Source organism: Saccopteryx leptura, chromosome 13 (assembly GCF_036850995.1).
Source record: "Saccopteryx leptura isolate mSacLep1 chromosome 13, mSacLep1_pri_phased_curated, whole genome shotgun sequence".
NCBI classification, from domain to species: Eukaryota; Metazoa; Chordata; class Mammalia; order Chiroptera; family Emballonuridae; genus Saccopteryx; species Saccopteryx leptura.
In genome coordinates, this window is record NC_089515.1 from 14,094,579 (window position 1) to 14,118,624 (window position 24,046).

General features: G+C 46.6%; 1 protein-coding gene across 22 annotated transcripts in view; it reads left to right on the forward strand.

Moving 5' to 3' along the window:
- ABLIM1 (actin binding LIM protein 1) overlaps nt 1-24,046 on the forward strand; it is a 277,495-nt gene that overhangs the window by 131,143 nt on the left and 122,306 nt on the right. For all 22 annotated transcript variants that reach the window (XM_066354683.1, XM_066354675.1, XM_066354667.1 and 19 more), the window contains exon 2: nt 3,692-3,826. In XM_066354683.1, coding sequence (XP_066210780.1) covers nt 3,692-3,826 — 135 coding nt within the window. The remainder of the gene's footprint in view (nt 1-3,691; nt 3,827-24,046) is intronic.

A 24,046-nucleotide genomic window follows, 5' to 3' on the forward strand; every position in this document is an offset into this window, starting at 1 on the left:
TAATGGCCTCTGCTTGGGGACACTGAGGGTTACTGGGATTTCCTTAATGGTCTCAGTCTCCCAGCCTCACCCCCCGAGATAGCAAATAGGCATTTCAGAAGTAATGCATCCGAACTGGAACTTGGGTTCCTGTCTCGCACCGGAGTTCTGGGGAGTGTCGGGGCTATGACTGTGGTTGGCTGGGAAAGACGAGGTGAGACTTCTGAGCCCTGCCATAGGCGGTGTTATCTGAGCAGCCGGAATCCCTTCGCGGGACATTATGCCCCGGAGGAAGTGTTTTACCTTTTCAGGCAAATGGACTCCTGGCTCTTCGTATGTATTTCCTTATTATTCAGAAAGTGTGCAACCATGCTTTTGTTTTTTCCTTGTACTACTCTTATTTTAGCAACAAATTGATGAGCCATGGAATGTCTAACTGTGTCTGCCCGAGTTCCAGGGTAAATCACGGGTTACTTGTTACAGTCCTAAGAGTTGGGAAGGCTGAGTGCTAAGTGTACTCCTGCCAATAACTCGCTGGTAACTTTGGATAAGGAATGTAAGCTCTCTGCTCCTCGTTTTCCCCGTCAGTGGGGTAAGTAGGGACCACCCAGGCTCTGAGAGATGGAGCGATCAGTACAAACGAGCAGCAGAGCCAGCTGGCCGCCGAGAGCAGTGGGGAATTAATGTCGTTGCTATATCGCCACTGACTCAGCATATTTCAAAAACGTAGAGTTGAGCCAAGGAACATGCTTTTGGTATTAACCAAAGTGCCAGCGGCTGTTATGTAAAACGAACCTCTTCATGAATCTTTAAAAAGGAGAGAGATTCTTTTGTCTACACTGATTTGAGTTGGGCTGAAGTAAACACCGCGTCTCCTCTGATCCTCGGCTCCTGTCACTCTTTGACAAGAACAGCCCATCGCCTCTCAGGCGGGTTGTTCTGAGACGTGTCCGCCCAGGCTGATGGATGATGGGAAGGCAGTGTACACGACAGAGTCCCTGCTCAGCTCGGGGTGGACACAGAGGTCATCTCTGGGCAGGGAGGACTTCGCCGTGTCATATATATTTCCAAAGGGAAATGGCTTGCAAAATGCAGATGCTGATCCCAATTCTGACCTTTGTGGGTGGTGACAGCCACTGCGCTGGCACCTTGGTTCAGACAAAGGGAAGAGCCAAGAAGTGAAGTGATATTTTCCTTCCCTCATCATTACTCAGCACAGCTTGCTCGCTTAGCTATAAAAAAATCAAGTGTCAAGAGAGAGAGAGGAACAGCAGGGCCGCTCTTACCCAAAAACGCATTCTCCTTTATGAACAAGGGATCCACTGAGTTCAGCACTGTTTCCGGAGGGGATGGTCCTGTGGATTAGTCTTCCCCTCTCGCTCTGGTCTGGAACCTGCTTAGCCATATTATCTGATGTCTGAAGGCAGAGAGTTCTTAAATTGTAGCATGCGTAAGAATGAGCTGAGGAACTCACTGACCCAACAGATCCCCAACTCAGTTCAGTGGAGCCGAGGAATCTGCATTTAACCACGCAGCAGGCACGGGTTTCTGACTAGGGAGGGCTAGGCAGAGCCACCTTGGGGACTGCACATGGGCACCACGCCCAGCAAGTGTCACTGTGGCACATACTGTGTCGCTCCCTCTGTAAGCCGAGTCCTAGCTGCTGCTTTTAGAACTGCACTTGAACTTGAGCTTGGCGAAATGAGTGACTGCCTGAAACGTAACAGTCACCCCCTAACTCATAACGATTTTCTGCTTGAGACAAATAGCACGGGAAGAACATGAGCTTGGGAGCTAGGGCTGCGTATAGATCTTTGAGCTTCCACTTGCTGTTATTGGGGCAGGCTGTTCAACTTCTCTGAGGCTCTACTTTCTCATCTGTCAAATGGGAACAATATTACCCACCTCAGAGGCAGAGAGAGAGAGAGAGAGAGAGGATGAAATAAAATAACTTACGTGTAAGAGTCTAGCACCGTGCCTGGCATTTAGTAGTTGCTCAATAAACATGAGCTTCCTCCGTTCTTATAGGAAGCAGGAATTTTCTTTAAAGAGCAACTCACACATTTTCCACTAGCACTCGAAGTATAAATTTTTAACAACCTTTTTAATGTCCAGGTGAATAGATATGTTGGCCTTGTTGCATATCACTTTAGAAGTCAGTGGATGTTTAGAGATCTTGTAAAGGACGCCTCTCTTCAATTCCTGTCGGTAATACGGGCTTTGGTTGTAAACACAGGTTTCCAAGAGAGATCCCAGCAGGTAGATAAGGAAATGCAGGTGTGTCACAATGTCGGCACCTTCACCGGACACTCCCGGGGGCCAGCGCAGAGAATTCGGATCAGGTGTTCCGCCCGAAACGACATCTGCTCCCACTCTCAATCTCACAAGAAGAACTTTGTTTCTCAGAAGTTAGCTGATAATGGATTATTTGGACTGTCTTGTTCAAACTCTTTCCAGGCGAAACGAGAACATGGCCACGGTCGGCGAGAAACAATGCCCCATTATGCTCGTGGTGCCCAGCGAGCTCCTCACTCTAGGTGCCTTTCTAAGTTTCAGAAATCTCTGCCCACCTCTCCCCCCCGTCCAGCCCCGTTTTACTGTTTGAGAGGATGAAAAAAGTCATCTTTGTTCTTTGTGCTGCTTGATTAATTTTAGGTTCATTATGCTTATCCCGTATGACACCCCCATGGCTACTTATATAATATGTTTTATGTATCACTTGGGTCTTCCTTCCGAGGACGCAAATCAGGAAAGGAACTTCCTAGCAAAGAGTGCCTCTGCCCCCTCTGGCTGGAGAAACTGCAGGTTGAATGAAGACCCTTGGTTAGTGGACCCTTGGGGTCACAGGTGTCCCCTCGCTGACGTCTCCCTCAGCCCCCTGAGGTCCTGGGCAGGGCAGCAGCAGTCTTCACTGCAAAGCCACACTCTGGAAACTGAAAGGAGAGTCTCTGGGGCTCCATCACATGACTTCAGAGCCTGAAAAGCCTTCGATATCATCTGGTCCATCCCCTTCCTTGTTTTGCAGAAGAGGAAACTGAGGTTCAGAGAGGGCCACGTGGTTACTAATTTATTTATTTTTTAAATTGTTGCCCGCAGGAACTGTGCACATAACAGGAGGCTCGGAATAGGCCTCCGGAAGGTTAAATAGGTTGCCAGAGTAACCGCAGGAGTGACTCTGGTAGAGTAGGGACAAACTAGCCCCCCCACATACTTAGTAAGGAAGCATTTACTAAACCCTTTGGTGCACCCCCATTCTGCTGTGTTCTCAGGAGCTGGGGGAAGGAAGGAAAAGTACAAATGGGTAGAAAAAAATATGAATCTAAGAAATGGTCCCCATTCTCAAGGAATTTACAGGGCAGTGAATTTAAAGAATTTAAAGGCATATTATAAAACATTGAACCAACCGATGTCATGTATTATGTGACCCAGTGATGCAGCCCTGGGGAAGTTTGGGAGGAAGAAAGAATGGTGGGGCCTAGAGGAACAAGCCCGGAGTGTTCCCTGCTGGACCGTGAAGGCACAGCTTCCTTATTTAATGTGTGTATGCCGTGATTGTGGCATGGGGGGGGGGGGGGGGGCTCAGCTCAGCTCACGCCTTTGAATTAATAGGTGGCTCACTTGATATCAAAACTATGGGGATGGTTAAGCATGCCCATCATGACCCCTGTTGTAGGAACTCTGTCTGCTCACACATGTCTCTCTTCTCTTTCAGTGGCCCACCCCCAGGACCCTCACCACCCATCCGAGAAGCCTGTCATTCACTGCCATAAATGTGGGGAACCGTGCAAGGGCGAAGTGCTTCGGGTCCAGACGAAACATTTCCACATCAAATGTTTCACCTGCAAAGGTAGGGTGCCGCCAGCTTCCTGGTGGGCGCGGTGGCATGTCACAATGAGTGCTTGCCTGGGGACTGCTCGCCTTGTCCTCTACCTCCACACCAAGGGTGATACTGAACATGCGCAGAAGCCCAGGAATCACTCCACTTCCCTAGTTCGGGGGGTGGATTAGTCTGAAGGGGAAACTAGGTCGCCCCAAGACCAGGGACACATAGGCCTCTGCGTATTCACTAAAGTTCCGGATCCTGGGAAGGAGGAGTAATTGGAAAGGAGCAGTGTAAATGCAGTTTTGTGTTTTGTCCTTTTTATTTATTTTCCGAAGAAATGAGAGGCTCCTACCACAAAGTAACTTTGTCCCAACAGCCATTATTTATAGGAGGGCTGGAAAACTTGTAAGATCGGGGTGCTGGGTCCCTGGCTCCTGTGGCACGTGGATGTGTGTGTGTGTGTGTGTGTGTGTGTGTGTGTGTGTGTGTGTGTGTGTGTATTGAGAAGTGAGAACCAAGGAAGAACACTTGGAAGCCCTCCAAGCAGAAAAATGCCTCTCATCCGGAAAGCTACCAACCTGAAGTTGATTTCTATTAACAAGCCTCCCTTTTGGGACCTATAACTGTTGGCATCTTTGTATCAAATATGCTGACCTGTTCTCCTGGAGCCAGGGCCAGGCTGAGTGGGGGAAAAGAGAGTTGTTGGGGTTTTTTTTGTTTTTTTTTTGTGTGTGTGCTTACGAGCTGAGGGCACGTCTGGGTGGCTGAGGTTGGGGTTGAGCGATGTAGGAAGAGAGATAGAAGATGAACAAGATTGCGAGCCTGCTCTGTAGCTTTATTCTGTGCCCTGCACAGCAGTACCCATCCTTATCCCTGGAAACCACTTTCCATGTTTCATTTCAAGTCTTTGGATACAAAGGCTCAGCATTGCCATCTTGAGCCGCCCATCCATGGCCAGGCGGCTCTCCAGTAGACTTCAGGCTGCCTGGACACCCGGAAATTACATGGAAAAGGAGGGGCGGGGCTTTTCTGATACCCGCAGCTGTTTCTTTCATTGAAAACCTCAAGTTTTCAGGAGAAAGAGCACTAGCAGGCAGCTTGGGTCAGAAGATGCGAAAGGAAGAAAGCACGAGCTGAACTCCCCTTGAACCTGATGTACTGTATTTCCCCATGTATAAGACACACCTTAATTTGGGGGCCCGAAATTTGAAAAAAAAAATGTATTACATAAACTTATTGGACTCAAGTTTTATTCATCATAAAATTCATACAACTTCTCATCACTGTCAAAACTCCCGTTAGCTTGTCTTCATTTGTGTCTGATGATGAATCACTGTCTTCAACAATGAGCGAGAAAAAGCGGGAAATGCAAGTAAAAAAAATCTATAACCGCTGTATAAGACGCACCCAGTTTTTAGACCCCCAATTTTTTGGAAAAGGGTGCGTCTTGTACATGGGGAAATACGGTAGATTGCCAAAGGCTGTGATGTGCATCTTAGAGAGGGAGTCTTTGACCCTCTGAGTAAGTATGATAAACCCCTGCTTGCTTTCGGACAACCCAGTAGGTTGACAGGAAACACTAGAGTCACACTCAGCATCCTGACCACACTGTGACTCTGTGTGGCTTAAGTCCTGCCATTGTCACAAAGCAGCTCTGTGATATCTGGCAAGTTCCCTGTCTCTCTGTAGCTCCGTGTACTTGTCTGTAAGATAAAAAGGCTAGACCGTGTGCTATTTAAATCTCCCCAGCTCTGAAGTTAGCTGGTTCCATATACAAATAACCATCTACGTGTGCGATATAGAGCCCAGAGGCGCCGAATTAGAGCCTCGTAGGTAGCACGTCAGAGAAAAAATATTTTCTGGTTACCTCCAGTTTAGCTGAGTTGGAATTAAGCCTTGGGTTTTGTTTTATTTTTTGCTCATAAATTTCCTGAGACATGTCTCAAGGGGTAGATTCACTAAGAAATAAATACAATCTGTGAATGATTGCAGCCCTGTCTGGCTCTTGTATTTGTAGCTGAAAGTACAGGGCATTAGTCTCTGGAAAGATAGTCACTTTCAAAACATCCAAGTGTTACAGGAAGGTTATGCTTGTTTATCCCCGTGGGGCAGATGCGTCCTTGACTTTTTTTCTCTTCTAGTTTAAATTTAAGGACTGATTGTAAGTTATGTGTGTTGGGAAGTTGCTCCATATACTTTGTTTCATGCTATGAATATGTTTTCTAGAAAGCTGGATTTTTGTATAAACTGCATCATCTTTTGAGAGCACTTGCTATTTGTAAAAATTATTTTTAATTTAACGCTTTACTAAAATAAATGTCATCTATTCTAATAATTTGTGTTTTCTCATAATCTGTCACTGTCTGCTGTTTTATGTCTACAACTTCCTGGGGTCGCCCTTTTCTTAAATATCCAACCAAAGTGGCAAGACTCCTGCCTTAGAGTCTTGCAAACATATGCCTTTTCCCCAAGATCCTAGAGTAGTGTTGTGCAATAGAAATAGGATGTCAGCCACAAATGTCATTCTAAATTTTCTAATAGCTGTATTAGAAAGGTAAAAAGGAACAAAACGGTTAAAAAAAACCAAACATGTTCATAATGCATTTTATTTATCCCCATGCACCCAAAATATTATCATTTCAACATATAATCAATATAAAAATTATTGAGATATTTGATATTCTTTATCATTTTTTTATACTAGCATAACAGCACATCTTAATTTGGACTAGTCACATTTCAAGGCTTGAGAGCCACACGCCATGGCTCCACTATTAGAGATTCCCTGAGGTGCTCAGCTCCAAATTCTTACCAGTACCACTATTGGTGGTTGCCCCTTTATGAGTGCTACGTCTTTTGCGTTGGGTCACCCTGCACTGGACGTGATTCCTCTTCTCCATTTTCCTGAAGTGCCGCTCACACGAGGCAGCCGTTTCCGCAGACGTTCCTGAAGGCTGCGGACCGCGGAGGGAGCTCCAGCACAGAGCAGGCCGCCCCTGCCTATTAGTCTCAGACCGTCTCCAGGACAAGACATTTCTGACGATAGGCCAGGGTCATTTCTTTCTTTCTCTTTAAAAAAATTAATAGACTTGCATTTTCAGAGCAGTTTTAGGTTCAAAGAAAGACCGAGCAGAAAGCACAGACAACGGCCATCCCTCATACTCATTTCAGAACCTCGCCGCAGCCATCTTGGGAGGGAGGGCTTCCTCTGTCTGTGCAGACCCTCCTCCCCTCTGCCCCGGGGACAGGGCCTCGCTGTCAGGTCAGGGCTCTTTATTTCCCCAGGGTCTATACCTCCTGCAAGTCCGCTAGGATGGTCTCCCGAAAGCATCAGAAGTCTCCCCCTGAAAAGTGCTGTCTTCCACCCAACCCAAGGGGCCCAGAGTGCAGCAACGTCTTAAAACGACACTTTGTTTTCTCCCCGTTCTGTCTAAAGTCGAGGCTCAAGTTCAGATGGTGAGCTCTGTCGGCGAGCACCTGCTGAAACAAGCCCAGGCTTTTGGTCAGAGCTGGCTGAGTGCAGCGAGGAAGCCGCAGGTTCTGACTGTGGTTTGGAGCCAGCGGAATTTCTCCTTGAGCCCTCTCCCCTCTGCCCCACCCACTCTCCTTCACACACACCATGTTGGAAAGCCTCATGGCTCTTGAACGGCACCCGAACTTGTTTTCCAGAATTAGCAAAACTGCCCTAAAATGCAAATGCCTGTGGGAATAAAAAGCAGAGATGAACTCTTTTACTAGAACAGGGTTGAAAGGAGGAAGAGGACACTAACCACGTCACGTGAGAGCCAGACAGATACAACAGTGGGGGCGACTTAAACCAGTGACCAGCCCTCGACTTCCCAGACCGAGCTGTAACGGGATCAGGGTTGGTGAGCAGGAATTTTGTTGGCAAGTCCATCTCCCTTCCTGAAATGTTTAACATATTGGGATATGATAGCTCAGGAATTATTTATCCAATTAGTAAACGTTAATTGAACACATAAGGCATGCAAGATACTACGCTAAGAGATAAGAATAGAAGCGACAACACGCTGTGTTTGCCCTCAAAAAACTCATGGGATATTTGAAAAGACATATAAATAAGCAACATTAATGGTACCAACAAGTTAATAAGTGCTATAGTGGAGAGCTGTATAGCATGCAGGTTCCCATAGGAAAGCTATAGTAGTAATCCAGATGGAAGTTATGTAGCAGCAGGTGGGGTAGAGAGAAGGGGACAGAGTTAAGAAACATTACAGTTAAGGTTGATAGGATTTGATGACTGTGTGTGAGGAGTGAAGAAGAACCCACGTTCTCAGCTGGTCTGCCTGGGTGGTCACCATCTAAGGAATTCCAGGAGCACTGGACCGGGTCGTGTGGGAACGGAGTTCAGTTTGGGGTACACTGAGGCTGAGGACACACGGGACATCCAGAGTTGGGTAGGCTTGGTACTCAAAAGATACTGTGTTGGGAAAAGGGATTTGAAAGCGTTTGACATCTAGATGATGGCGGAAGCTTTATGACGGTGCGTGAGATTTCCCCGGGAAAGGGCAAAAGGCAGGAACTGAATAAGAGAGAACGCCAGCATCTTAAGGAAGTAGAACGTAATTCCCATTGTAACCTTGGAAAATGTGCCCATCTGGCAATGAGCTGAGGAAATAGGTTTACTTAATGGATGGGTTCTATAACTAAAGGAAAAAGAGATCCCCAAGCTTCTGTTATTTTAAAGAACTCGGAGTAACGTATGGCTTCAGGGTTCTGGATGGAGCTATTCTGTTTCCTCAGTACTCAGTAGCTTTGTCTTTCATCCTTGCCCATTAGTGGCAATCATCCCACTGTCTTAAGGAATAAGAAACCTGGAAAGAAATGAGAGGCGGTCATCTCCGCCTGCATGTGGATGCATGGGTGTTGAGCAAGGTTCTTCTCTGCTGGAATGGCTTCTAACAAGGGACAAGCTACCAATCAATGTCTGTCACGTTTAAGTATCTCTTTAAATGTAAATTATAATTTATTTAAGTTATATATATGTATTATATAGTTCATTATATGGACATATTTTATCATTTGTTATAATTGTTTATTTACCTTGAGAATTTTTTTTTAGAATGATATCCCAGATTCATTTTTTTTTTACTCCAGAAAGTTCTAGAGCACTTAGAAAAACTCAGAGAACAGAGGCTCAAGGACTGTGGGACTGTGTAGCCAAATTTTCTGTCTTCAGGGAGCCTGTCATAGACTATCCAGTATAAGATTTCCGCTACTCCCTCCATCAGACCCCTCCGTGATTTATCTTTTTTCCTTAACACTTGCCATTATTTGACATAATTATTCATTTATATTTATCTTCTACTGGAGAGTAAGCTTCTTGAGGGCAGAGGTTTTTTAATGTTTGTATCCAGTGCTGGGAACAATGTCTCACACGCCGATGCTCAGTAAGGTGAATGAATGAATGAACAAACAATAACCCTATATTTCTTTGACACTTGAATAGTAGTAAATGTTTCTAATGGCAGAACTTGTCAGCAAGATTTAGCAAGTGCCTATTATGATAGATGTCCTCAAATGGTTCCTAGGCAGTAACATGATCTTCTGAAAAGGGAGAGTGTGAGTAAAGCTATCTGTCACTGATTACAGAGCTACATGTCTGTCTAGCAGATACAACAGATAAGAGAACTGTGCTGAAGGCTAGTCTCAGGAAGCTCGTGGTTAAAACGTTGTGGCTGCTTAGATTTTTATGTTGGTTTATTTAGATCCTTAGTTTTGTCATCTGGACTTTCATGGGCAGACCGGATGTGGATTTTGCAGGGCTTAAGTAGAAAATTGATAAAACTCCAGTAAAATGGAAGTAGTTTCTTATTCCCCCTAAGAACTGAATTCAGGCTTTTAATACCTATTTAGAGAATCTTAGTCATTTGAAAATCAATTAAAAGGGAGAATTAGCCAGGATGCAAGAAAAATCGGTGTAATCCAAGTGTGCTCCTTTCTCACAACAAACCACTTTTATATCATTTTTTTGTTTATAAAAGGATAATCCTGAATATTTTATATTTTGAATTTTGTACCAAGTTAAAGTGTTAACTAGTCAAATAAATATAATTTTGATTATTTAATATTTAAGGTTGTGAATTCCTAACTGGAACAGGATAAAGGCTCATAAATTCTCCAGAATACACCGCTTAGCAATTTCTACTCTTGTTGGGAGGTAATTGTCCATGGATGTCTTGTAAACAGAGGCACTGGTAACTTTTTATTCTGAATTACTTTTTCAGTGATGTTCGGACAACAGACAGCCTTAGAAGCTAGAGATAGTGTTTCCCACTAAAGTGGAGGGCTGATTTGTTTGCTGTGTGGTATTATAGAGAGAATATCTATGTCGGGGGCAAAGGTTGGACAACTTTTCTTGCAGCTCATTATAAAAGATTGGGGTTTCCTAAGCTGGGGGTTCCTCAGTTATGGCACAACCCACTGCAAGGCCAGCACCTAGCCGTGTCTACTTCTCCTGCCTCTGGAGGACTTGGGGGACATCTGGAACCAGTTCCCAGTACCTGCCATGAGTAATAAACTCTGTTGCTTCTGACCCAGGAGTTTCTGCTAGCATCCATAAAACTAGGGCCAGCTAACTAGTTTACTAGGAAAATCTCGGGTTCTCTATAGTTCTTGACAGCTCTGAGTTCATGTCCGTGAAAGCTTCTTTCTTTAGAAAGGAAATGTTGAAGTTGACCAACTTGATCAAGAGAGAAGAAATTTTCTAAGAAAATGACTTGTACAGCAAAGGTTATGGGAGAGCTGAAATTTTTTGCAAATGTTTTTAAAGTGAGCATTTAACTAATTGTGTTGCTGTGGGTTGTTGTTGTTCTTTTCATCTTCTGACTGTGAGCCTTGGAGTGCCCCAAGCTCAGACCTCATCTCTACATCCACTTTCTAGTGACCTCATCCACCCTCGCGGTTAAGTGCCATCTGTCCCTGAAAGCACCAGCTCTCTATCGTTCCCCTGATATCCAGAGTGGTACCCTCAAAGGCCTTCTCTGCATAGTAGGCATTTCAAACCAAACTTCCTGATGACTAGCGCCATCCCCACCCCTAACCTTCTTTTTCTCCTCCAGTCTTTTAATTTTTTTCTTTCTTTTTTTTTTCTAATTAAGTGAGAGGTAGGGAGGCAGAGAGATAGACTCCTGCATGCACCCTAACTGGGATCCACCCAGCAAGCCCACTATGGGGTGATGCTATGCCCATCTGGGGCCATTGCTCCATTGCTTGGCAACCAAGCTATTTTAATGCCTGAAGCAGGGCCATAGTGCCATCCTCAGCAGCCAGAGCCAACTTGCTCAAATGAGCCATGGCTGTGGGAGAGTGGGAGAGAAAGAGAGAGAGAGAGAGAGAGAGAGAGAGAGAAAATGGGGAAAGGAAAGGGGTGGAGAAGCATATGACTGCTTCTCCTCTGTGCCCTGACCAGGAATCAAACCCGGGACATCCACACACCAGGCTGACACTCTACTGCTGAGCCAACCGGCCAGGGCCCAGTCTTATTTTCAACAGCTGTCAAGGCCTGTTTCCCAGTTGCTCAGACCACAAACCTTGGGGGTCATTCCTAACTCCTTTTCACTCACATGCCACAAGTAATCCACCAGCAAATCTTATCTGCTTCCTAATATGTTCAAAATCTGACCATTTACTCCTCTACAAAAGATCACCACCCTGTTCCTAGCCCCTGTTACATCTCTCTGCATCTGCCTTTGCCCCCCCCCCTGCAGTTTATTCTCAATGCAAGAGCCAAGGTGATCCTTCAAAAAGTCATATTCTGTCACCTGCCCAAAGAATTTTTTAGTCTTTCAGAGTGAAATCCGAAGACCTTAATTTGACCTTCAAGCTCCTCCCCACATAATCTTCTAACCTCATCTCCCACCCTTTTTTCCCTGGCTCACTGTGCTCAGTGTGATCATCCTTAAATCGATCACACACTGAAGAGCCTCAGGATCTTTGCACCTACTGTTCCTTTTGTCTGACAAGATTTTTATCTGGATACATGCCTAGTGTTCTTTCTTACTTCCTTTGGTTCTCTTGTCAAATGTCACTTGTCAGTGAGGTCATCCTCAACACCATCTGATATTACAGATGCATATATGTGCATCTGTGTGTGTGTATTTAGATACAATTCAAGTTATGAATGGTTAGTGAGAAGCATGGAGAGCCACAGTGTAGGGTATTTTTCCCCGCCGAGAAGGAAGGAAGGGGCTGGAGCCACGAAGTGTGGAATAACAAAAGGCTTTATTGAGTACAGAGCACGCATCCCGCCCGGCGAGGTTCCCTGGCCCCGAGGAAAGGTGGAGGCCAGATGGAGGCCAGGAAAGTCGCAAGTAGTGACCCGTGTGGGAGATATTTAAAGGGTCCCTAGGGTGGTCGAGCTAATATGACGTGGTGAAATCTCACTGGCTGACAGACGGTCGCTTTTTTCCAAAGGGTTCCTGTGAAGCCTCTTTTGGCACGCTTGGTTGTGGGTGGACCTAGCCAAAGTTCACGGGTCTGGGTTCCTCACGTGACCATCCCCCATTATCCACTGACTTTACACTCAGTAGATACGATATATCGGGAGAAACCACGTATGTGGTTTGAACGCTGCCTAGAGAAGGGTTCTAAAACACCTTAGGGCAGGTTTTTAAAGTGTGGTCTGAGAAGCACCAACCCCAGCATAACCTGGATGCTGGTTATCCACTCAAATTCCTGGTCTCACCCCAGTCTCACTGATTAGCACCGAATGGGCTAGTACCTAGCATTTTAAAGAAGATCTTTAATTATTAGACTCACCAATTTGAGAACCAATCAAACTATGGATATGGGGCTTAAGCTGGTGGTAGGGTAGCCTATGAAATTCCCAGAAATTGGGCTTTTTTGCAGAACAGCTTCATTAAATGTAGAATTTAGGTAGGAAATACTCAGCTAAGAGTAGATATAAAAACGTATGTTCTAAACATACTTGGCTAGTAATATGGAAATGGAAAAGTCAAGGTCTTTAGATATGGGCTATGAATTCTGAATAGAAGACAAAAGAGAAGGTATAGAATTCTCTATGGTACGGTTTTTCTGTGCCCATAAGTTCAGAGGGATATGCCATAGACTGAATCATTTTGTTCCCCTCCCAAATTCATATGTTCAAACCCAACCCCCAATGTGATGGTATTTGGAGGTGGGACCTTTGGGGGATGGTTGGCTCATGAGGATAGAGCCCTCATGAAGGGGATTAGTGCTCTACTAAAAGAGCCGAAAGAGCACCCTTATTTGTTCTGCCATGTGAGGACCGAGAGAGATGGCTCTGTCTGAACCAAGAAGCGGGCCCTTCCCAGACGCTGAGACTGCAGACCCCTTGATCTGGGACGTCCAGCCTCCAGAACTGTGTGAAAGGAATTTATGTTGTTTATAAGCCACCCAATTCTGTTATAGCAGCCTGCATGGCCTAAGGCAGGATACTAATCAGACATTCAAATACTTGTACAAGTATGATTTACCAACTGTGGTTCGTGCAGTAAAAGGAAAATACAAGGAGCTGCGTGAGCAAAGATGTGAGCTTGTGACAGGAGGACTTGGTGGCTTCGTGCTGGGGGGAGGGGCAGGTATCAGGGAAGGCTCCTCCCACCCCTATCCTTTCCGGAAGAGAAGTTTGAGCTGACAGATAAAAGATGAAAATACAACAACCACTTGATTCCTTCTAGTAAAAAAAAAGTCAACTAAATGGACTTTATAATTCTGAAAAAGCAGATGTGTTCTTTTCTTACTAAAGTCACTTAATTTTTGCATAAATCAACTGGAGAATACTGAGCCTTCATGGTCTGTGACTCTCTACCGCATGACACGTTTACAGAACATCTATCATCGATGCATTTACTGTGCTGTGGAGGGTAAAGGTCTATGTGACACGCACCTACGCTTGAAGACCTGTGATCTGGTGGCAGGTGGTGTGCTTACTAGTGGACAGTGGCTAGGAGCAGGTCAAGTGGAGGTGAGTGGTCAAAGGCTGCAGAGATCACCCCGAGCTCTGTGGTTTGGGGATGCTACTGAGGAGGGGACAAGATCTGATGAAGTGCAGATGTTCCAGAGAGCTTAGTTACTTTCCCGGAGCTGGAAAGGGGCGGCGTGCTGGTTGTGGTCAGCGGTAAGGGCTGCCTCGTACAGGCAGTGGATGGTGAAGACAGGCGTGGGACTAGAGCTGATCTCGGCCTTCTGGACAAGCAAGACTCTACCAGAAATGAGTGGAACCGTGATGTTCCCATTGTCACTCGAAAGATGGCATTTTAAACATTAATTAGAGTAACTTTATTCATTTTCAAAAATGGAACTAGTGTTATATGTTATTTATAGCCACATAGTTTTAAAAAGACTTCTGAACATGGGGGTGTCTATGCCAATTTTTAAAAATCAGATCATGTTACCTCTCCCCTCTAGGTAGGATTGGATTGGCAGAAATCCTCACATACAATTATGTTTTAATAGAGGCTGTTGCCACTTAGCAATGTAAGTCTTAACTATGTGTTAAAGGATGTGGAAAATGCTACCTTTTTTTTTTTTTTTTTTTTTAAATTTTTATTTATTTATTTATTCATTTTTTTTAGAGAGGGAGAGAGAGACAGAGAGAGAGAAGGGGGGAGGAGCTGGAAGCATCAACTCCCATATGTGCCTTGACCAGGCAAGCCCAGGGTTTTGAACCGGCGACCTCAGCATTTCCAGGTCGACGCTTTATCCACTGCGCCACCACAGGTCAGGCAAATGCTACCTTTTGATAGGTTTCAAAAATCCCTTGGCCTCTGCAATATTCAGTCCTTCCAGAGAGACCCTAAACATTAAAATTACTTTTAAAGTGTTTATCTAAAACTGTTAGAAAATTCAGTTTACAACTTCTTCCAATGTCAATGAATTGCAATATATTTTTCCAGAATTATTCCTTAAAGATTGGGTTCTGTGAAAGGGGTTGGGAAAAGCATCCCATCTCTCAGAGCAGTTTCCATTTCTGCCGTCTTAGGGTTTGTACGATGTTCGCCGGCTCAGAGTCATTCCAGGCTAAATATGTGCATATAAAATGCAAGGGTTTTGAGACATAAAATGAATGGAACTCGGGTGATGTGGGGTGATTAAATATGCAGATGAATGGTTTTCTGTATTTAGGTATTTTTTAAAAAAAAAGGAAAATTATATTATCTGATTTATATGCTATAAGAACTAAATCTTTCTATTTCTCATTTCCGAAATGGAACTGAAGATAGTGGTAAGATGATGAATTTGATTTTCACCGCAATATAGTCCATGTGATTTGACCTTAATATATATATGTCAGAAAAGTAACATGATCACTTTTTTTATGTCCAAAAGCATGCTTGCTATCCTGAACAGAAAAGGCCATTTATCCTATCATCAGTATTTCCTAACCACAGATAGGGCACTGCCTCTTTCAGAAGACTGTTCTCATTCGTAACCGCCTCTGTGGTTCTGTCTGCAAGCTTGCCTTGCCTGCATCTCTTGGTACGTGTAAAGTAAACGTTTTCCCATTGGTCCTCCTTAGGCGGAAAAGAGCTGATTATTGACTTCTTTAAAATAACCCCACCATACACTTGAAGACTTCTATCACCCTGACCTCTTTTTCTCTGTTCCAATCCCAGTTTCATCTGCTTTCTCTTTTAAGTGCTCTCTCCCAGCCTTTAATTATTCCCATTGCTGCCCTGTGCTGCCAGGCGGGTTCCTTCCTGTACCCCTCACATCGTGCAGCGCTAACCAGTGGCGGTCTTCTTCTCTGTAATCAGGGCCTTCTTGGTTTTGCTAAACACAGAGTAGAGGCTATCGGACCCTACACGTAGCACCTGTGAGTTAGAATGGTCTCTGAGTTGTTGAGTTACAGTCGGCTCCAGGGGCTAAGGAATTTCAGTCTTAGAAGACTCAGAGAGGTTGGGAGAGGGCGGAATTACCACCTTGGCACCACTACCTTGATGCCAGTTAGGTACTTTCAGAAGCAAAGACAGGATTAGCGGTTCAGAGTCATGCCGAAATGCCCTTTCCACCTGCTGTGCCAAGGAACCTGGCTCCGCCCGCACTATCCAGAGTGGAGCTTGGTTTAAAGCAATAAGGGGCCAAGGGGCAAGGGGCAATGGTTTGCCATCTCTCTAAGTATTATAGAAGACATAAAATAGCGTAAGAAGTCGTTTCCGTCTTTAACTCGCATTGAGACGGGGAGAAAATCACAGTGGCAGTAGCAGGTATAAGACCACATATTTCAAAAGATGAGGCAAATGTCAATAATTGTTCTGAGCTCTGAGGCATTGGAGCTGGGGGGACTGGAGGGAGCTGTCAGTTTCTGAGCAAGTCAAACCTGAGCGAAGCCAGGAGGCTGGATGGGGTTGGCATCGCAGGAGGTGAGAGGAGGTGTCCGTCCCACAGGGAGCGGGAGGGTCAGGCTGACGGGAGGAAGGGCCCGGTGTTCAGGGAGCAGAGGGTCAGGCTGACGGGAGGGAGGCCCCGGTGTTCGGGGAGCGGAGGGTCAGGCTGGCGGGAGGAAGGCCCCGGTGTTCAGGGAGCAGGAGGGTCAGGCTGACGGGAGGAAGGCCCCGGTGTTCAGGGAGAGGAGGGTCAGGCTGACGGGAGGAAGGCCCTGGTGTTCAGGGAGCGGAGGGTCAGGCTGACGGGAGGAAGGCCCCGGTGTTCAGGGAGCAGGAGGGTCAGGCTGACGGGAGGAAGGCCCCGGTGTTCAGGGAGCAGGAGGGTCAGGCTGACGGGAGGAAGGCCCCGGTGTTCAGGGAGAGGAGGGTCAGGCTGACGGGAGGGTCAGGCTGACGGGAGGAAGGCCCCGGTGTTCAGGGAGAGGAGGGTCAGGCTGGCGGGAGGAAGGCCCCGGTGTTCAGGGAGAGGAGGGTCAGGCTGACGGGAGGAAGGCCCCGGTGTTCAGGGAGAGGAGGGTCAGGCTGACGGGAGGGTCAGGCTGACGGGAGGAAGGCCCGGTGTTCAGGGAGAGGAGGGTCAGGCTGACAGGAGGAAGGCCCGGTGTTCAGGGAGAGGAGGGTCAGGCTGACGGGAGGGTCAGGCTGACGGGAGGAAGGCCCGGTGTTCAGGGAGAGGAGGGTCAGGCTGACAGGAGGAAGGCCCGGTGTTCAGGGAGAGGAGGGTCAGGCTGACGGGAGGGTCAGGCTGACGGGAGGAAGGCCCCGGTGTTCAGGGACAGGAGGGTCAGGCTGACGGGAGGAAGGCCCCGGTGTTCAGGGAGCGGAGGGTCAGGCTGACAGGAGGGTCAGGCTGACAGGAGGGTCAGGCTGACGGGAGGAAGGCCCGGTGTTCAGGGACAGGAGGGTCAGGCTGACGGGAGGAAGGCCCCTGTGTTCAGGGAGCGGAGGGTCAGGCTGACGGGAGGAAGGCCCGGTGTTCAGGGAAAGGAGGGTCAGGCTGACGGGAGGAAGGCCCCTGTGTTCAGGGAGCAGAGGGTCAGGCTGACGGGAGGAAGGCCCGGTGTTCAGGGAAAGGAGGGTCAGGCTGACGGGAGGAAGGCCCCTGTGTTCAGGGAGCGGAGGGTCAGGCTGACGGGAGGAAGGCCCGGTGTTCAGGGAAAGGAGGGTCAGGCTGACGGGAGGGTCAGGCTGACGGGAGGAAGGCCCCGGTGTTCAGGGAGAGGAGGGTCAGGCTGAGGGGAGGGTCAGGCTGAGGGGAGGGTCAGGCTGACGGGAGGAAGGCCCCGGTGTTCAGGGAGCGGAGGTTCAGGCTGACAGGAGGGTCAGGCTGACGGGAGGAAGGCCCTGGTGTTCGGGGAGAGGAGGGTCAGGCTGACGGGAGGAAGGCCCCGGTGTTCAGGAAGAGTGACATGAACATTTGGAAGGTGCAAGATCAGAGTGTTAGGCAGAGCAGAGCAGAGTGGAAGAGCCACCTGATAACTGTGGTCTCTTATTGGAGGTGTGCAGGGGAGGTTGGACAGGAGAGAAACGAGAGGTCAAGAGCCCGTTAGGAGGGTTGAAGACCACATGCTAAGTGCATTCTGTGACCTCTGATAAAAATAGCACTGCATCTGTGCCCTGGGTTCAGCCTGTAGACTGTAGACACACCTCTAACCCTACCGAGGCTGTCACTGGTTCCTGAGAGTTCAGAAAGCCAAAGATGTGCCACTGAGCTCTTCCTGGAGACCAGAAAGGGGAAAGGGAATGAGAGAATATCGATCTTAATGAAATTTACCAGTGGGCCCCAGGTTCAAACGTGTGGCCTAGTTTGGGGTAAGCAAGGTCCCTTGAAGCATAGGCAGCCCTTTGTTTGTCCCCTGCGCACACGCAGGCTGCAGCTGGTACTTCCCATTATTGACGTAATCTGTGCTAGCCGAACTGTGCTTGCATGGAAGACTGTTTTTCCTCCATTAATTATTTTTTCTCCCATTGATTTTTGAGAGAGAGGAAAGGAGGGGGGAGTAGGAGGGAGAGAGAGAGACAGAGAGCGGGATGGAGGAGAGAGAGAAGCATCACTCATTCTATCAATACTTAGCTGTGTACCCATTGATCGCTTCTCATATGTACTCTGACCGGGGCTTGAACCGGTGCCCTGGGGACCCAGCTGGGACCTCGGCACTCCAGGACGAAGCTCTGTTCACTGCACCACTGACCAGGGCTAGCACGGAAGACTTCAATACCTGTTTTTATGTTACAGGCCAAATCTTAGAAGGCAAAACAAACAAACAAAAAGTACATTGAAAGATATTATTGTGGGTGATATCTCTGTTATTTTAGCTGGTTATAATTCATATTGTTTGCACATGAAGTTTTTCTAGCGTTAAAAACAAACTTAGCACATAGTGAAAGATTTCATTAACAACAGAGATGCCAGAATGGTTCCCTTCCAACCAATTCTCTCTACTTATTAGTGTGAATTCAGACTGAATGAAGAACAGCCCTTGCTTCGGGGCCCATGTTTGCCATCTGGTTGGACTTCTATGTATCTTCTTTCCCAGAAATGATCATTGAATTTTGCAAACATTTAGAAGCTAATTTTGAAAAACTGTATCAGTGTGTTTTTTGAAGGTTAGTATTTGCTTCCAGGACGATCCATTAGCAGTTATTTCTAGTGGGAACCTGCCCCCTCACGTCAGTGTTGATGAGTCTCTGTTCAGCTATTCTGAGCTCTGGGCTCCAGCCTGTGTTCTTCTGAGCTTCAGTGCGCGATACTTTCAAACCCCTGCGCTGGCTTTCAGAGCCAAGACTGATTCTCTGAGACCCCTCCTACCCGGCCGTGGAATTTTGGGTGTTTTGGGAAGACACTGTGTCAAACTCTACTTTTGTGTTTTCTGTGAGGAAAGCGTTTGAGGAAATACATAGAATCATATCTCGGATGAAATACAAATCTTCTCAAATTCAGGTGGAGTAGAAGATGGGAAGTGTGTGGTAGTCACAGCGCCAGTCCACCAGTGAGTACCGTGCCCTCCGCCTGTCCCACCCCCAGCTCCATCCAGTGCATGGGGGCAAGGAGGAGGCAGGGACAGGGCTGGCCCCGGCAGGGCAGGGCGGAGCAGGGTTTTGACCTGGCTTTGGTCAGGTAGCACTTCTAGAGCATGTGGCCCTTATCACCAGAAGTGAGCAGGTGTAGCCCAGGCGCAGCCGTGCGGGCCCTGCACTGCCCTGGAGCAAGTTCAGAGGACTCCTCTTGCCCTGTGATGGACTAACCAGCCAGCCGGCTGAGTGCCAGGCCGGAGAACCAACGCTTGCCCTAAAAAAGAGAAGAAAGGACCCACCTAAGGCTCCCAGCCCCCAATGAAAACTCCTGTGTTGCTCAAAACTAAAATGAAAGCATTGATCACATTGGCTTAACATCCCTCCCTCTCTTGCTGGTATGAATTGATTAAAACACAAACGAGAGCGGCCGCCCCGCAGAGATGTTCAGTCTACTGATACAGACAAGGAAAATGTCTTTTGCATTTTCCCCCCAAGCCTGCCTTTGGGCAGAGTTCTACGTATTCCCTGCTCTCCTAAATTTGGGGCAATATGAATGAGCTGACAGGCAGATGCAATGCCGCTGACATGACTTAGTTGCAGCATGAAATGTTAACTGCCGTTCGTGCCACGCACGCGCGGTTCTGTTTCTGCCCATTTCTGATGCCTCCATACTGTGTTCGTGTCCTGTCCCCTAGTATTTTCACTACATAGGCAGCTCCTAGTATTGTTGTTGTTGTTGTTTTTAAGATTTAAGATATTTAAATATGCCTATTTCTAATTTCACAACTTTTCCATCAAATTACTTAGATGGATATAGTCCTACTCAACTAGTTAAAAGTGTTCAGTAAATGAATAGAAGACCTTCACATCTACAAGGTGGGCTGGCTGTTTGTAGCCGTGCCGCAGCGATCTTGCAAAGCAGCAAGACTCAGAGGGGCCTGCAGTGGGCCATGTTCTAAATAATTGATCATTGAGAAGAAAGCAATCTCCTTCACTAGCAGCTCTCTCTGTTTTATTTAATAAAAAGAATCTGTGCTCTTCCCTGGGCAGATGTTGACTTTCAACTAAAGCAAAGTCAACTGGAGCACCCAAAGTTAAAGATCTAAGTAGTCTTAAAAATCTAAAAACTGCCTGACCTGTGGTGGCGCAGTGGATAAAGCGTCGACCTGGAAATGCTGAGGTCGCCGGTTCGAAACCCTGGGCTTGCCTGGTCAAGGCACATATGGGAGTTGATGCTTCCAGCTCCTCCCCCTTGTCTCTCTCTTCTCTCTCTGTCTCTCTCCCTCCCTCTCTCCTCTCTAAAATGAATAAATAAAATTTAAAAAAAAAAAAAAGTAAAAAAAAAAATGTTGAGATAATTTCCAAAAAAAAAAAATCTAAAAACCTACTGAAGTTTCTGATCTTACTGATTGAGATCTTTTGTGACCGCTTGGATGTGAAAGCTTTGTTTTGTGGAAAAGTATTTTTTAACACACTTTTAAGAAGTTAAAAATAGGCCCTGGCCGGTTGGCTCAGCGGTAGAGCATCGGCCTGGCGTGCAGGGGACCCAGGTTCGATTCCCAGCCAGGGCACACAGGAGAAGCGCCCATTTGCTTCTCCACCCCCCCCCCCTTCCTCTCTGTCTCTCTCTTCCCCTCCCGCAGCCAAGGCTCCATTGGAGCAAAGATGGCCCGGGCGCTGGGGATGGCTCCTTGGCCTCTGCCCCAGGTGCTAGAGTGGCTCTGGTCGCGACAGAGCGACGCCCCGGAGGGGCAGAGCATCGCCCCCTGGTGGGCAGAGCGTCGCCCCTGGTGGGCATGCCGGGTGGATCCCGGCCGGGTGCATGCGGGAGTCTGTCTGACTGTCTCTCCCCGTTTCCAGCTTCAGAAAAAAAAAAAAAAAAAAAAAAGAAGAAGTTAAAAATATTTTCTAAGCTGTTCATATAAAACAGACCAAAGCTTTAAAACAATTTTTGTGTTCACTATTAGATATTTTTGGTTAAAAAAAGAGTATCCCCTTTGTCAAAGTGTAATTTTCAAAAGTTAAATATACGACACTCATACAAATAGACAATGAACATATATCAAAGATCTATTCAACTCATTATCGAGGGAACCCGAAGGATGTTAAACCTAGTTCAAGAGGAACCAAAGGAATGCGATTATAAAGGCATTTAGGGAAGGAGGTCGGGATAAGAGGCCAGGGTTAGATGCAAACTGATTAACGGGCAAATAGGACAGAAACCATCTGCATTTCTACTGGACAGGAATCTGCAAGTTGCCATTACCTTTCAACACCTGGGCCTTTAGTCAGTAGTAAAGAGCTTGTTAAACACAGACCCAGTCCCCTGGGTAACAAACTTCTCTTTGTGTGAGCTGTTAATACTCCACTATGACGTTGGAAGAGCATGCTTCTCTCACTTATCTTGTTTACAAGTTTTGAGTCATTTTTCTTAACATCTTATTCTTCAAACGACCTTCTGCTTATATGAAGTACCTAAAGTGTCAAATTTATAGAGATGGGAAGTAGAATGATGTATGCCAGGGGCTGGGGGCAAGGAGAATGGGGAGTTATTGTTTAATAGGTACAGGGTTTCCGTTTCGCATGATGAAAAGCGTTCTGTGCACAGATGATAGTGTTGGTGGCACGACAGCATGAATGAACTTAATGCCACTAAACTGTGCACTTAAAAATGGTTAGGATGGGCCTGACCAGGAGGTGGCACAGTGGATAGAGTGTCGGGCTGAGATGCGGAGGATCCAGGTTCGAAACCCTGAGGTCACTGGATTGAGTGCAAGCTCATCTGGCTTGAGCCACAGGCTCACCAGCTTGAGCACAGGGTCGCTGGCTTGAGTGTGGGATCATAGACATGATCCCGTGGTCGCTAGTTTGATCCCAAGGTCACTGGCTTGAGCAAGGGGTCATTCGCTCTGCTGTAGCCCTCCCCCCTCTAGTCAAGGCACATATGAGAAAGCAATCAGTGAACAACAAAGATGCCACAATGAAGAATTGATGCTTCTCATCTCTCTCCCTTCCTGTCTGTCCCAATCTGTCGCTCTCTCTGACTCTCTCTCTCTCTGTCTCTGTCAAAAAAAAGTTGGTTAGGATGATAAATTTTATGTTTTGCCACAGTTAAACACTTTTTTAAAGTGAAGAAAAAGTTTACAATTCTTCATCCTCCTGAATTAACTAATTTAATAACCCTCAGTTTGTGTTAGTTCACTTTTCCTTGTTCATAAAAACTTAAATAGGTTTTTAAAATGTGATTATTAAAATTCCTTACTCTGTGACATGTGTTCTTTTCACTTAATGATATAGCCAGGCCTTTGGATTGTAGATATTGACCTAATCCACTCTTTTTAATACAGTACCCGCTGCACAGACTGAACATACCATAATTTATTCAACTATTGCTCTATGATGGACATTCAGGTGGTTTTTAAAAATTATTACTATTTTCTCTCTTTCTGCCAGTCCAAACATTGTTACAGTGAAATTATTTTGGTACAGAAGCATGATGCTAATGGCCAGGAACTGAGTAGGGACAGCACGAAGGCAGAGGAGGGAACGGGTCAGAGAAACATGTCGTTAGGAAGACAGGTCAGTTTATTGGTCAGTTGGAAGATGGGGCGTGAGAGCGGGAGAATGAGAAGCGCTGCCATTTCATTGATAAAAGAGATGGAAGCCTGACCTGTGGTGGTGCAGTGGATAAAAGCGCCAACCTGGAACGCTGAGGTCGCTGGTTCGAAACCCTGGGCTTGCCCGGTCAAGGCACATATGGGAGTTGATGCTTCCTGCTCCTCTCACTTCTCTTTTTCTCTGTCTCTTTCTCTCCTCTCTCTAAAATGAATAAATAAAATCTAAAAAAATATATATTCTAAAAATGAAAAAAAATCACATATGAAAGAAGGGATGGAAGAAGGCTAACAGGAGGTGGGAGGGGAGAGGACGGAGATGCTGAGAGGGTGGGCTTTGTTTTGGAAGTGCCAGCGCTAAGGCAGGGGTGCTGTCTGTCCGTGTCCACCGGGCAGCTGAAACAGAGGATCTAAAGCTCGGGGAGGATGTCATATAGAGATACTGATGCTTTGCAAAGTCATAACTGAAGCCATGAGCATGGGTGAGATCTATCCCCGGGGTGGGGGTGGGGCTTGTAGTCTCCAGAAAGGGGGTGGCATTCACAGTTCATAGGAGTTCCCTGCGTTTCAGGGTCTGGTCAGTCTAGGAGACAGAACTGTCAGAGGAGGAGGAGAAGGAACAGGCAAATAAAGCCTGGGGCGGCCAAGGAGGGAAGCGTCTGAAATGATACCACAGCCAGTCCATTCTTAGGAAATGTAATCATGCTAAGTATCTTTTAGATATCGGCCACATAGACTTTCCTTGTTGTGTATGCCTTTAATGACCCCTGGCTCTGTGAGTCTCTCTTTAAATGCTGGTTTCCTTGAGTATAAAATATCAGAAATGGGTACAATTTGGTAAGCCGGCTTGGGCCACTGCTCTGAATGGAAGGACTAGGCCAAAGCCATTTGCAATGGGGGCCGAGGTCAGTAGGAGTTTGACTGCACTCAACAGTCATTCAGAAGTCATTTTTTTCCTTTTTTGGCTGTATAAGATTTCTATACGTAGGACTTTATTAATAATGGAGAGTGTAAATTTGACAAACCCACATGAACTATAAAGGCCTCACAGAGGTGCGCTGAGGCAGCAGCAAATACAGGAAATCTCCAAAACGCCTAGAACTCATTCTGAAGCTGTCTCGGCAGCCTGCACGAGCATGAAGACCACCCTGTTGCCACCAGATCTTTTTATAAATGCTCTGTGCACTTTTAAACGTCCCCTAGGTGGTTTGAGCAGAAAATAC